Raw genomic sequence first — 13,165 nt, 5'->3', positions numbered from 1 at the left:
AAATAAACGTTCAATTTTTTGACGCAACATGATTTTGTTTTGATTTCTAATCAAACTTGATCTAAATCTTCAACACAAAGAAAACCGTTTATACTTGTCGCTGAGTTAATCATTTTATCTTCTACCGTCTACCAACTACCATGCGTTTACTCAAGTAATGTTTGTAGCACACATTTGTTCATTTTTTAAGAAATAATCACATCAAACATTGCGTACATAACCTCAATTTTTCTTTTTGAACCCGTGGTAGCAAAAGTTGAATTTGCCACCACTAAATGAGTCGACATTTGCATGCGTCCAGGCTGCTAGTGAAAAAACATATTTGACCGACTGTTATTTTAGTTAACTTCACGGATGAATTCAGAAAAAAATAATTAGTTTTCCAAATAATGTTATTAGCAATGAAAATGGGCTAAGAGGTGTAATTTTTTACAATTTTGGAATTTTCGTTTGGCCTATTTTTATAGCTACAAGTAAATTATTTTTCCTGATTTTAATTTGTTAACTCAGGCGATGAAAGATATTAAAAAATAAGTAGACAATAAGTTTGCTTAGCTTGATTTTAATTTTACACAGTTCTCTCTCTCACAATTCCTGATTTTTATAAATATGTACTTACCATTTTTGCAAGTCGTTGCTTAGAGCTTAGGGGTGAAATGTAGTGGAAGTTGCATCGAACAAATAGCGCGGATATTGCGAGATCGAACCTTTTTCTTATTTTGTAAATGGTATTATCTAATTTTTTAACATATGGCTGATATCTAAAAATTAATCAAATTTCACACCTTTCCCTTATTTGGGATCTTGTAGGAAAAATAAAGGGTGATTCGCGATCCCGAGAAATATTCGGTTCGGATATAGCCCCTTGCGCGAAAATTTGATAAACTTTTCAATTAGGGACAAAATGATGGAGGCGCTATCTTAAAATTTAATTTCTTCCTTATTTGGAGACCTACTGGCAAAATAAGGGAAAATTTGTGATAATTGCAAAATATCGGTTCGGACACAACCTTTTCCGGGAGAGTTGGAGCAACTTTCACTTTTGGTAAAAAAATGGTGGAGGCGCTAAAACAACATTAATTTCTTTCTTTTTTGACGACTTAGATGAAAAATCAGGGCAGATTTGTGATCCGGAGAAAATTTCACTCCGAATATATTGTTTTCTGGTAGAATTTCAGAAAATTTCAAATTTCAAGAAACATGGTGGAAGCGTCACAATAAAATTTAATTTGTCCATTATTTGAGGACTTACAGGAAAAATTAAGCAGATTCGTAATCTCGACAAACTCTCTGTTCGGGTTGAACTTCCTACGAGAAAATTTGAGATACTTTTAAATCTGGTGAAAAATGGTGGAGGCGTCAAAATAAAATTTAATTTCTCCCTTATTGGAGGGCCTATAGGAAAACAAGGAAAGATTTGTTATTTCGAGAAAATTTTGATTCGGGTAGAACCTCTTCCGGGAGAATTTGAGAAACTTTCAATTTTGGTGAAAAAATGGTGAAGGCGCTAGAATACAATATAATTTCTCCCTTATTTGAGGACGTACAGCAAAAATAAGGACAGATTCACGATTTCGAGAAAAATTCGGTTCGGAGAGAACCTCTTACGCGAAAATTTGATGAACTTTTCAATTTAGTGACAAAAACATGGAGGCGCGACCTAAAAATTTAATTTCTCCCTTATTTGAAGAGCTACTGGCAAAAGAAGGGAAAATTTGTGATCCCTAGAAAATTTCAGTTCGGACACAACCTTTTCCGGGAGAGTTGGAACAACTTTCAATTCTGGTAAAAAAATGGGGAGGCGCTAAAAGAAAATGTAATTTCCCTCTTTTTTGACGACCTAGAGGAAAAATCAGGGCAGATTTGTGATCCGGAGAAAATTTCGGTTCGGATACATTGTTTTCTGGTAGAATTTGAGAAAATTTCAAATTTCATGAAAAATGGTGGAGGCGCCACAATAAAATTTAATTTCTCCATTATTTGAGGACTTACAGGAAAAATCAAGCAGATTCGTAATGCCGAGAAACTCTCGGTTCGGGTTGAACTTCTTACGAAAATTTTAAGAAATTTTAAATTTGGTGAAAAAATGTTATAGGCACTAAAACAAAATTTAATTTCTCCCTTTTTTAACGACCTAGAGAAATAACAAGTGCAGATTTGTTATGTCGAGATAATTTCGGTACTGTTAAATTGTTTTGCTGGAGAATTTGTGCAACATTCAACTTTTATGAAAAATCGTGGAGGCGCCACAATAAAAATTAATTTCTTCCTTATTTGGAGACCTACTGGCAAAATAAGGGAAAATTTGTGATCCCTAGAAAATATCGATTTGGATAGAACCTTTTCCGGGAGCGTTAGAACAACTTTCAATTTTGGTGGAAAAATGGTGGAGACGCTAAAACAAAATTTAATTTCTCCGTTTTTTGACGACCTAGAGAAAAAATAAGGGCAGATTTGTTATGTCGAGAAAATTTCGGTATGGATAGATTGTTTTGCTGGAGAAATTGAGCAACACTCAACTTTGATGAAAAATGGTGGAGTCGCTAGAATAAAATTTAATTTCTCCATTATCTAAGAACCTATAGGAAAAATTGGAGTAGAATCGTGATCCTGAAAAAATTTCAGTTAGGATAGAACCTTTTCCGGTAGAATTTCATCAGCTTTCAAGTTTGATGAAAAAATGGTGGAGGCGCTACAATAAAAATTAATTTCTTCCTTATTTGGAGACCTACTGGCAAAATAAAGGAAAATTTGTGAACCCTGGAAAATTTCGGTTCGGATAGAACCATTTCCGGGACCGTTGGAACTAGTTTCAATTTTGGTGGAAAAATGGTGGAGGCGCCAAAATAAAATTTAATATCTCCCTTTTTTGACGACCTAGAGAATTAATAACAGCTGATTTGTTATGTCGAGAGAATTACGGTACGGATAGATTGTCTTGCTGGAGAATTTGAGCAACACTCAACTTTGATGAAAAAAAGTGGAGGCGCTAGAATAAAATTTAATTTCTCCATTATTTGAGAACATATAGAAAAAATTAGGGCAGATTCGTGATCCTTAAAAAATTTCAGTTCGGATAGAAACTTTTCCGGTCGAATTTCAGCTGCTTTCAAGTTTGATGCAAAAATGGGGGGAGGGGCACAATAAAAATTAATTTTTTCGTTATTTGGAGACCTACTGGCAAAATAACGGAAAATTTGTGATCACTAGAAAATTTCGGTTCGGATAGACCTTTTCTGAGACCGTTGGAACAACTTTCAGTTTTGGTGGAAAAATGGTGGAGAAGCTAAAACAAAATTTAATTTCTCCGTTTTTTGACGACCTAGAGAAAAAATAAGGGCAGATTTGTTATGTCGAGAAAATTTCGGTACGGATAGATTGTTTTTCTGGAGAATTTAAGCAACACTCAACTTTTATGAAAAATGGTGGAGGCGCTAGAATAAAATTTAATTTCTCCATTATTTGAGAACATATAGGAAAAATTAGGGCAGATTCGTGATCCTTAAAAAATTTCAGTTCGGATAGAATCTTTTCCGGTCGAATTTCAGCTGCTTTCAAGTTTGATGCAAAAATGGTGGGGGCGCCACAATAATAATTAATTTCTTCCTTATTTGGAGACCCACTGGCAAAATAACGGAAAATTTGTGATCCCTAGAAAATTTCGGTTCAGATAGAACCTTTCCCGGCACCGTTGGAACAACTTTCAATTTTGGTGGAAAAATGGTGGAGGCGCTAAAATAAAATTTAATTTCTCCCTTTTTTGACGACCTAGAGAAAAAATAAGGGCAGATTTGTTATGTCTAAGAAATTTCGGTACGGGTAGATTGTTTTACTGGATAATTTGTGCAACACTCAACTTTGATGAAAAATGGTGGGGGCGCTAGAATAAAATTTAATTTCTACATTATCTGAGAACCTATAGGAAAAGTTAGGGCGGATTCGTGATCCTTAAAAAATTTCAGTTCGGATAGAACCTTTATTTTATATTTTATGAACCTGACCTAACTTGACGTAACATGACCTGACCTGTGCTGACTTCTCTATTATCCCAAACTTCCGAAGAAACGAAGCTGAAAATGACTTCCTTGAAATAGAAATCTCCAAGAAAATGTTGTCAAGTAGTTTTCGAAAATAGTTGAAAAATGTTAGAATATCTCAAAAGTGCCAAAATCACGCTTATCTTATCAAATACTAGCCCCGCCCACCCACCCTTTATTTTCTTCGGAAGTATGTCATTTGCTAAAATCGATCTCTTCTTAGGAAGTACTAGCCGCGCCCACCCCCCTCTACGCATTCTAACGACTAATTTTATTTTTGTTCCGTAAAGATGAATCATTTCATTCAGTTTGGATGAAATTAATCCCTGAAAAGGAGGCCGGGTGGGTGGGCGGGGCTAATTGTGTTCTTCTGACGAGTGGGAGTGGAAAATATATGTAACAGAATAGAATTGAAAAAAGTAAAAAAAATCGTTAATTTTAACTTTTTGATATACTATTTGGTATAAAATTAATTTTTTATTTTATGCATCTGACCACGGCTGTAGAATATAAGGTTGGTACACTAAGGGAAATTTGGTGGAATAAAATTTGGGTGTCCTAGGCGGCTTTGGCGCGCTTTAGATCGTTTCGCCATCTGTGAATTACGATTACACACTAACATCTTTATGAATGAAATTTTCCACTACTGCAATGGCAAATTGACAACTGACAGGCTGCCAAAATTGTCATTTTACTTCTAGTTGATGTATTATGATAGAAATTACTGTTTAAATTGGTTTAACGAGATCGCCAACTCAGAGAGGAACGTACATTTATACATAACAAACCTCGGCAACCGCAGGTTTGTTCGATATTTCTAGCACTATTGTTTCATGTAAACAATCATTAACCAAGCATGTGCGATGACCAGATAAACACAGATTCCTTCGAAAAACAAGTTGACAATGTACTGGTTAAGGACTTTTCGGTAATTGATTACATTAGCCACCGCTAATTTGCCGAATCCGCCCCCACAAAAACCTCATACAACACCCCTGATCACGTTCCTACCTAACCTTCAAATGTTGTACAAACATTTCTCATAACATTTGAAGAGTAGGAACGCGATCGGGGCAGGGGCGTTGTATGAGGGTTCTGCAAAAACGGTTTCAGAGAAGTCGCATAGTAGCTAGTGTAAACAATGGTCAAAGACGCTTCCAAAAGATTGAACGTTTAACATAAAAAATATCTGGTTGACCGAGCTTCACTCGGCTCGTTTGGTAGTATTAGATCAGATTAGGACAGATAAATATGCATATAGTATGCATTTTGAAGTACACGCGCTAATTAAAAATACACATTAAAAAAGAAATTCCATAAGCAGTCTTTGTTTTAATAGTGATGAGTGACATGTAGAGATTAAAGAATAGAAAACTGGAATTATTGCTTGACATTTTTATTAAAATCTCATTTGTTACCCAAGTTCTCTCTCTGTCGTTCTCTTTTTTTTCTAGTTCTCTCTCTCGACTCTAGAAAAAGGTCACAACCACTTTCTTACTGCCAGAATGGTTTCGCCTCTGGTGTGATTAACATACTGAGTTACCGTGCTCTTTTGCGTTATTCCTAATTTCTCAATCTCAACCCTGCTCCCGAAGATGCCACTTACGAAAGTGTGCGAAAAGTTGAGCCCAAAAACTGAAATAACACGGTCCCATCCCGGAAAAAGATCACATATTTACCCTGACCGTGGAACCTCTGAAATGAATGCTTGACAACATAACCTTAACTCAACGCACTTTCGTGTGCCTTTTATCCGCTCACTGTTTAGTTTTCCGTAAATTTTGTCACCTCAGAGGGTGAATTTTAACGTCCTCTATACAGTAGAGTATGTTTCGGTACGTACAATTGAAGATAAAAAGGTACGTCAAACGTACTGTCAGACTGTCACCCAAACTTCTCTTATAAAACAATCTCGTGTTCGTCTAGTGTCATCCGATGTTACCTAGCAACGAATATAATTCACCGCCTGAAAATTGCTGAAAATGTATGAAGCTGTAATTTTCAGAAGTTAAAACTATGATCAATCGATTTTTTGACCCAAAAAACCCCTAACCTGTAAATTTCATCGAAATCGTTAGAGCCGTTTTCGAGAAACCCATTACATATATTGTAACCCGGTCTAGCCAGACCGGTGTGGGTCCCAACAATATTAATGTGAGAATAAACAAAATGATTGCTCTTACCTTTTTGATGGCGGCGTCGACACCAGGTCACATAATTCACTGTTGAAGTCGCGAACCGCAAAGAGGGGTTGTCAAAAAAAAGGAAGAAAACTACAAAGTAGTTTCGACCAGCCTCCTTTATTATTCGCACACGTTAGAAAAATTATTCAAAGCAAAACACAAAAACAAAGACAACCTTAACTATCTGAACACTTAAACTGAATTTACATTAAAAGCTGACAATTTAACACAACTCTACACAAAAACACAAGAATCAACCCGCAGGAGAAGTTCCCGACCGACCACTTCAGAACCGAAACAGTAACTAAATTTTTGGACAAAATTTTGAAGCCAAGTCGTACCTTCCTGGTTAGAGGGGGTACTTCTTAGCCAACCACCTCCGTTCGGGGGCGGTTTCGCGCCGGGGGCTTTTTCCCACAGCTTTGACCTAAAAAGCGAGCAAGGACTTTGAGCGGGTGGTCTGTCGGCAAATTCGTCCAATTCATAGAAATATCCTTCCCGTACAATCGGCTTACAACAACAAACATATGTTACAGAGGTACTCTGCGCCCATTGTAAACGGTGAGAATTTCCTATCTCGAACCCTAATAAAAATTACCCCACTTCGGAATTTGCTAGCCGATTTCTTCGGCCCATGCTCGAGGCGGCAATGCAAAACACGCCTCTACAAATCCGGAAGTGAGACAATCTGTCCGGCCGAAACTAAAGCTCTTTTCTCAAAAACCCTATTACTATTTACAATTATTAAATCTACAATCAAGGAAAACCATCTATCTTTACGAATAAGTTCCGCGCAAAGACTGACATATCTGGTGCTTAATGGCTTCGATCAAGAACGTTTCAATTTCATAGCTCTAAACGATGGGATTCCACGTTATTGCTGGGGCCCATTGTGTAAAGTGCATCAAACCGAAAACGTGCTCGGTCTATGGGGATTTTTGGGAACTTAGGTACGGACGGATATTGCAGGGTAATTTCGGAGTTTTGGGTAGTAAGATGGGACGGAGTAATAAACCATTATTCAACAGAAATGACATCTTCGTTTTCTGGAAAAGTTCCCATCAGAAAAATGCGTCGGTTGCCTCTAATAAACGCGATGGTTTGCAAGTGTTACAATATATATATATAAATATATATATATACAAACTTTGCTCGTTTAATAGTATTATTAGATTATTTTTAAATGCTTTGATTAAATGTCAAAGCTGTCATTTATGTCGGTATAATCGTGTCCTTTTGATGTGACAAAAATTAATGCCTCTAAATACCGTAAGAGGGACCCATTTGAAAACGCGCGGCCAACTGGTACGGAAAGAAATTATTCCACCTACCGGAACGTGAATGAATGAAAGATTCTCAACCTATCTATTCCACAGCCGTGCATCTGACTTAACTTGACGTAACGTGACCTGACCTGTCTTAAATTCTCTATTACCTCAAATTTCCGAAGAAACGAAGCTGAAAATGACTTTTGGATATCGAAATCTGCAAGAAATTAATGTTTTCAATTAATTTTCGAAAATAGTTGAAAATGGTGGAAAATGTTAAACGTGCCAAACTCACCCTAGTGCTATCAAATACATAGTGTAAAATTAGTTTTTTTTTATAAAAGTTGCCCAAAAGTTTTCTGGGATGTATGTTTATATTCACGTAGAAATATTTTCTAAATATTCGGTGTAAAATTCTAATTTTTTGAAATTTCTAAAATTTGGGATATTTCAATGAGCGATTCTGGAAAAACGGTTAGAGTAATCGAAGAAATGCGACCAGAAGTGATTTCGGCGGTCCAAAATCTAGAAAAAAATCTAAAAATGGTCGAGGTTGGATCGAAATTTGCATAAGAAAATTAGTTGAAACTGGTAGAAAATGTTAAAAGTGCCAAAATCACTCTTATCTTGTCAAATACTAGCCCCGCCCACCCACCCTCAATTTTTTCGGGAAATATATCATTTGCCAAAATTAGTCTTATCTTAGCAAGTACTAATCCCGCCCACCCGTCCTCTTCTCATTCTAACGACTAATTTTATTTCTGTTCGGTATAAGGTCATTCATTTCATTCAGTTTGGATAAAATGAATCAATGAAAAGGAGGCAGGGTGGGTGGGCGGGGCCAATTGTGTTCGTTTGTCGAATGGGACTGGAAATTAATGTGTAATAGAATTTATAATCTGAAAAAATTACCAAAAAGCGGTAATCGTAACTTTTTGATATGCTGTTTGGATTAAAATTTATTTTTATTTTATGCATCTGACCTAACTTGACGTAACGTGACCTGACCTGTCCTGACTTCTCTATTACTTCAAATGTCCGAAGAAACGAAGCTGAAAATGACTTCTGGATATCGAAATCTACAGGAAAATGCCTTCAACTAATTTTCGAAAATACATATTTGAAAAATGGTGGAAAATGTCAAACGTGCCAAAATCTCCCTTGTGATATGAAATACATAGTGTAAAATTTGTTTTTTATAAAAGTTGCCAAAATTTTTCAAAAAATTCTGGGATGTGTATGTTTGTAGTCACGTAGAAATATTTTCGAAATATTCGGGTGAAATTCTAATTTTTTGAAATTTCTAAAATTTGGGATATTTCAATGGGCGATTCTGGAAAAACGGTTAGAGTGATGGAAGAAATGCGACCGGAAGTGATTTCGGCGGTCTACAATCTAGAAAAAATCTATTTAGTTAAATTTCGAAAATGGTCGAGGTTGAGTCGAAATTTGTATAAGAAAATTAGTTGAAAATGGTAGGAAATGTCAAAAGTATCAAAATCACTCTTATCTTGTCATTATGAAATACATAGTGTAAAATGTCTTTGTTAAAAAGTTGGTTAAAAATTCTCAAAAAATTTTGGGATGTAGATCTCGACGAGCTAATTCCAAAGATGTAACGTGGTATTGATCACCAAGCAATATTTTCGAAAAATTCGGTGTGAAATTAGAATATTTTGAAAGTTCAAAACAATGAATGATTCTGGAAACACGTGAGTGATCAAAGAAATGAGAAACTATTTAGTTAAATTTCGAAAAGGGTCAAGATTGGGTCGAAATTTCCATAAGAAAATTAGTTGAAAAATGGTAGAAAATGTCAAAAGTGCCAAAACCACTTTTATCTTATCAAATACTAGCCCCGCCCACCTACCCCCCATTTTTTTGGAAAATATGTCATTTGCCAAAATCAGTCTTATCTTAGCAAGTACTAGTCCCGCCTACCCGTCCTCTTCTCATTCTATCGACTAATTTTATTTCTGTTCAGTATAAGGGAAAAGGAGGCAGGGTGGGTGGGCGGGGCTAATTGTGTTCATTTGTCGAGTGGGAGTGGAAATTAATGTGTAATAGAATCTAGAATCTGAAAAAAGTACGCTAATCACACCTTTTTTGATATACTATTTTACAAAATTTATTTCTCATTCCATGCACCTGACCTGACTTGACATAATGTGATCTGCCCTGACTTCTCTATTGTCCCAAATTTTTAAAGAAACGACCCTGAAAATGACTTCTGGATATCGAAATCTATAAAAAAATATCTTCAACTAATTTTTGGATATAGTTGAATAATGGTACAAAATGCCAAAAGTACCAAAATCTTATCAAATACATAATGTAAAATTTCTTTGTTGAAAAAGTTGGCTAAACATTCTCAAAAATTCGTAGATCTCGACGTACTGATTCCATAAATGTAGCGTGTAGATGGTCAGAGAAGCAAATTAGTTGAAAAATGGTAGAAAATGTCAAAAGTGCCAAAATCACTTTTATCTTATCAAATACAAGCCCCGCCCACCCACCATCTGTTTTCTTCGGGAGTATGTCATTTGCCAAAATCAGTCTTATCTTAGCAAGTACTAACCCCGCCCACCCCCTCTTCTCATTCTAACGTCTAATTTTATTTCTGTTCAAAATCACTAATGTCATTCATTTTGGATAAAATCAGTCACTGAAAAAAGGCAGGGTGGGTGGGCGGGGCTAACTGTGTTCTTCTGTCAAAAGTGCCAAAATCACTCTTAATTACGTAGTGTAAAATTTCTGGGATGTATGTGTTTATGATCACGGAGCAATATTTTGGAAATATTCGGTGTAAAATTCGATTTTTTGAAATTTCTAAAAATTGCCATATTCAATGGGTTATTTTTGAAAAACGGTTAGACCGATTGAGGAAATGGGGTCTGAAGTGACTTCTGCAGCCCGAAATCTACAAGAAAATTTAGAAAATAATCGACACTGGGTCAAAATTTGTATAAGGGGGGTATATATAGTATAAAATTTCTTTTTTAAAAAACTTGTTAAAAATTCCCAAAAAATTCCGGGATGTAGATCTTGACGTGCTGATTCCACCAAAATAGCGTGTTTATATATAGCTGAGCAATATTTTCGAAAAGTTATGTGTGAAATTGGAATTTTTTGAAATTTCTAAAAACTGCGATATTTCAATCATAGTTTTGAATGTCGTCGAACATGCGAGTACAAAGTAAACAAGAGATTTTACCATATAGGTACAAATGGCTTTTATGTTGGAGGATTAAATTAAATAAAGATGAATCATAGTCATAAATCTTATTCCTATGGAGATAAAGGATTTGATTATATAGGGTGAACATTGAAAAAATATTCTGAAGTAAAACTTTATAATTAGTAAATCTAGAGGGTGTCGTTTTCAGGAATAGCACCAATTTTAACTAGACTCCCTACACAAGTTAAAAATGGTTTGATTAAGTAACTAAAATATAATTTGGAAGACATATCAGTCAAGGATAAAAAAAAATAACAGTAATGTGAAAATTTTATTATTTTTTACACGGAATTTGGAATAGTTTTCCTAATAACTTTTCCATGTGTTCCAAATTATGATGAATACAATTTTTGTGTAACATGTCAGACACCAATTTTTTTGTCTTGATTATAGCACTGTTAGTAGTGGACTTTTGTGTTACCCAACCATACTAGACATATAATTCAGAATTTTAAATCACAGATCTAATTGAACTTCTCTAGTGTATTCTAAAACATTGTATGCTTTATTTGTTTAACTTTGCGACGACACTTGATACAAAAGAGCAAAATATGACCAAGCAGTTTTCAGAATCTACAAAAAAAAAGTATAATTTGAAGAAATAATTCGCTATTAATTATAATTACCCTCATGTATGTATCCAATGAAAGATAAAACAAATTCAACGCAGATATTTGAACAGGTTTTAAATGCATGGTGAAAAAAAGCAACTTCTTTTTAATATCTTCAGGTAGATCAGTCCAGTCGGATTCGAATACAGCATATGAAAGATTACTACTCTGAAATAAAATTATTAATATTTACGCGTATAAATATCTACAGGATTACCTTAGCTTGTACCTCGTTTCCAGACCAACAATGCATAAATATCTGAACAGTTATAGCAAGACCATACGAAAGGAGAGAGTAAAATTCGTTGGAGAGAGGGACAACCTGTAACTAACACCTTGAGAAACATTCACAACTAAGCACAAATTTACCGCTGTTAGCTGAAACATAGTTATCCCAATGGAGACACCACTAAACAAAAGGTGCCAAAATAAAATCCAGTTGAAAAATTTCGTCGAGCTTTCAATAAACCTGAAAATACAGATAAAACTACCATCAAACCATTGTTAAACTCACTCACCTTAAGATATTTTTATGGTGTTCTACACACCTTAACATGTTGTCATACACATCATTACTAGATGTCTGATCTACATTTGCCAGATTCCTAATGTTGTCTGTCAACATGTCGAACTGACAAGAAGTATACACATTGAATGCTGATATCAGTTTGTCGACATTCACATGAACTGTAGACAGATAGCAAATGCCTATCACTTGATATATGTAAGTGATTTCATAATACGGCGACTTTTTATAATCGTATGGGTACCACCCCAGAAACGGTAATCTCTTCTCTTCGAATTTATCCATCATAGGATAAATCGCCCAGAAGGTGTTACATCCAAAACACATGCTCAAAAACACCATATAAACCGTCGTCCAAAGGTAAATGGTGGGCTCGATGAGATTTCGCTGCTGAGTGTTCCTCGGCTGAAACCAGTCGCTCTTAAAAATGATCATTCTTTCTTTGAGTATTTTCATATTTTTGATTAAATAATACGCTTTCACTCCTCCCATAATTTCAATAAGCAAGACGTAAGAAGTTGCCACTATTGACTTCAAATCGTGAGCAATGAAATAGACATTTACCACTTGAAAGAATAGGTGTCCGAAGATGAAAAGTGATACTGTGATTGAACAATATACCATGTAGAATCCGGGTTCGTAAGTTTTGTCACCTTCGGGCCACAGACCCATGATTCGTAGCAGAATTATGTTCATTTTAATTCTTGATTGCCACTTGTATTTTTCCATAGTGGAGGGTGGACTGTGCTTAAAAGCTTGTAATTTGTGATATTGTAGTAGTAATATCAACAATAATCACATGGTAAATTTCGATCTTTTCTAGTCGGAGCTCAGACGAAAAATGTTCGTCGTGATGATTTTTATCTCTTTATAGAATTTTCTCAGGGTGAAAATAAAACACTGGTATTAAGAGGTTTTTATAAACCGTCTAATTATATACATTCTACCGTTTAAGATGACCGTAATTTTTAGGTAAATACTATTTATTTTTCGTTAAACCTATCAATTAGTGCACCCGAAGTAAAACTGAACCGTATTATTTTGGAGGGCAATTGTATCATCTGTACTAATAATTTCGGAGAAAGTAAGTAAGCTGATTAATTAGTAAAAGTCGTACACGATAATTATCTCTGTAATTATTGCCGTGGTTAAGTGCCCAGATACTTTTTATTTGGCTCGAGAGTATTTCTTGTAAGACTTTTAAAGATTGAACAATTAAATTTTTTTGAAGGGTGACTACGTTAGTTTGTATTACGTCGCCAAACTGTTGTTTTTGTTGGTGTGCTATACCGTAAATAAGGT

General features: G+C 35.2%; 1 protein-coding gene across 1 annotated transcript; it reads right to left on the bottom strand.

Annotated features, from left to right (window-relative positions):
• Nucleotides 1-11,851: 11,851 nt before the first annotated feature.
• Nucleotides 11,852-12,535, bottom strand: LOC135139603 (uncharacterized). The gene has a single exon (XM_064069901.1). The coding sequence runs from the start codon at nucleotides 12,533-12,535 to the stop codon at nucleotides 11,852-11,854; it is 684 nt and encodes a 227-aa protein (XP_063925971.1).
• Between the last annotated feature and the right edge of the window lie 630 nt (nucleotides 12,536-13,165).

Source organism: Zophobas morio, unplaced genomic scaffold (assembly GCF_036711695.1).
Source record: "Zophobas morio isolate AGI-343-1 ecotype UQ-CSIRO unplaced genomic scaffold, CSIRO_AGI_Zmor_V1 ptg000031l, whole genome shotgun sequence".
Classification (NCBI taxonomy): Eukaryota; Metazoa; Arthropoda; class Insecta; order Coleoptera; family Tenebrionidae; genus Zophobas; species Zophobas morio.
The sequence above is the reverse complement of the archived record's forward strand: the minus strand, read 5'-3'. Positions and strand labels throughout refer to the sequence as shown.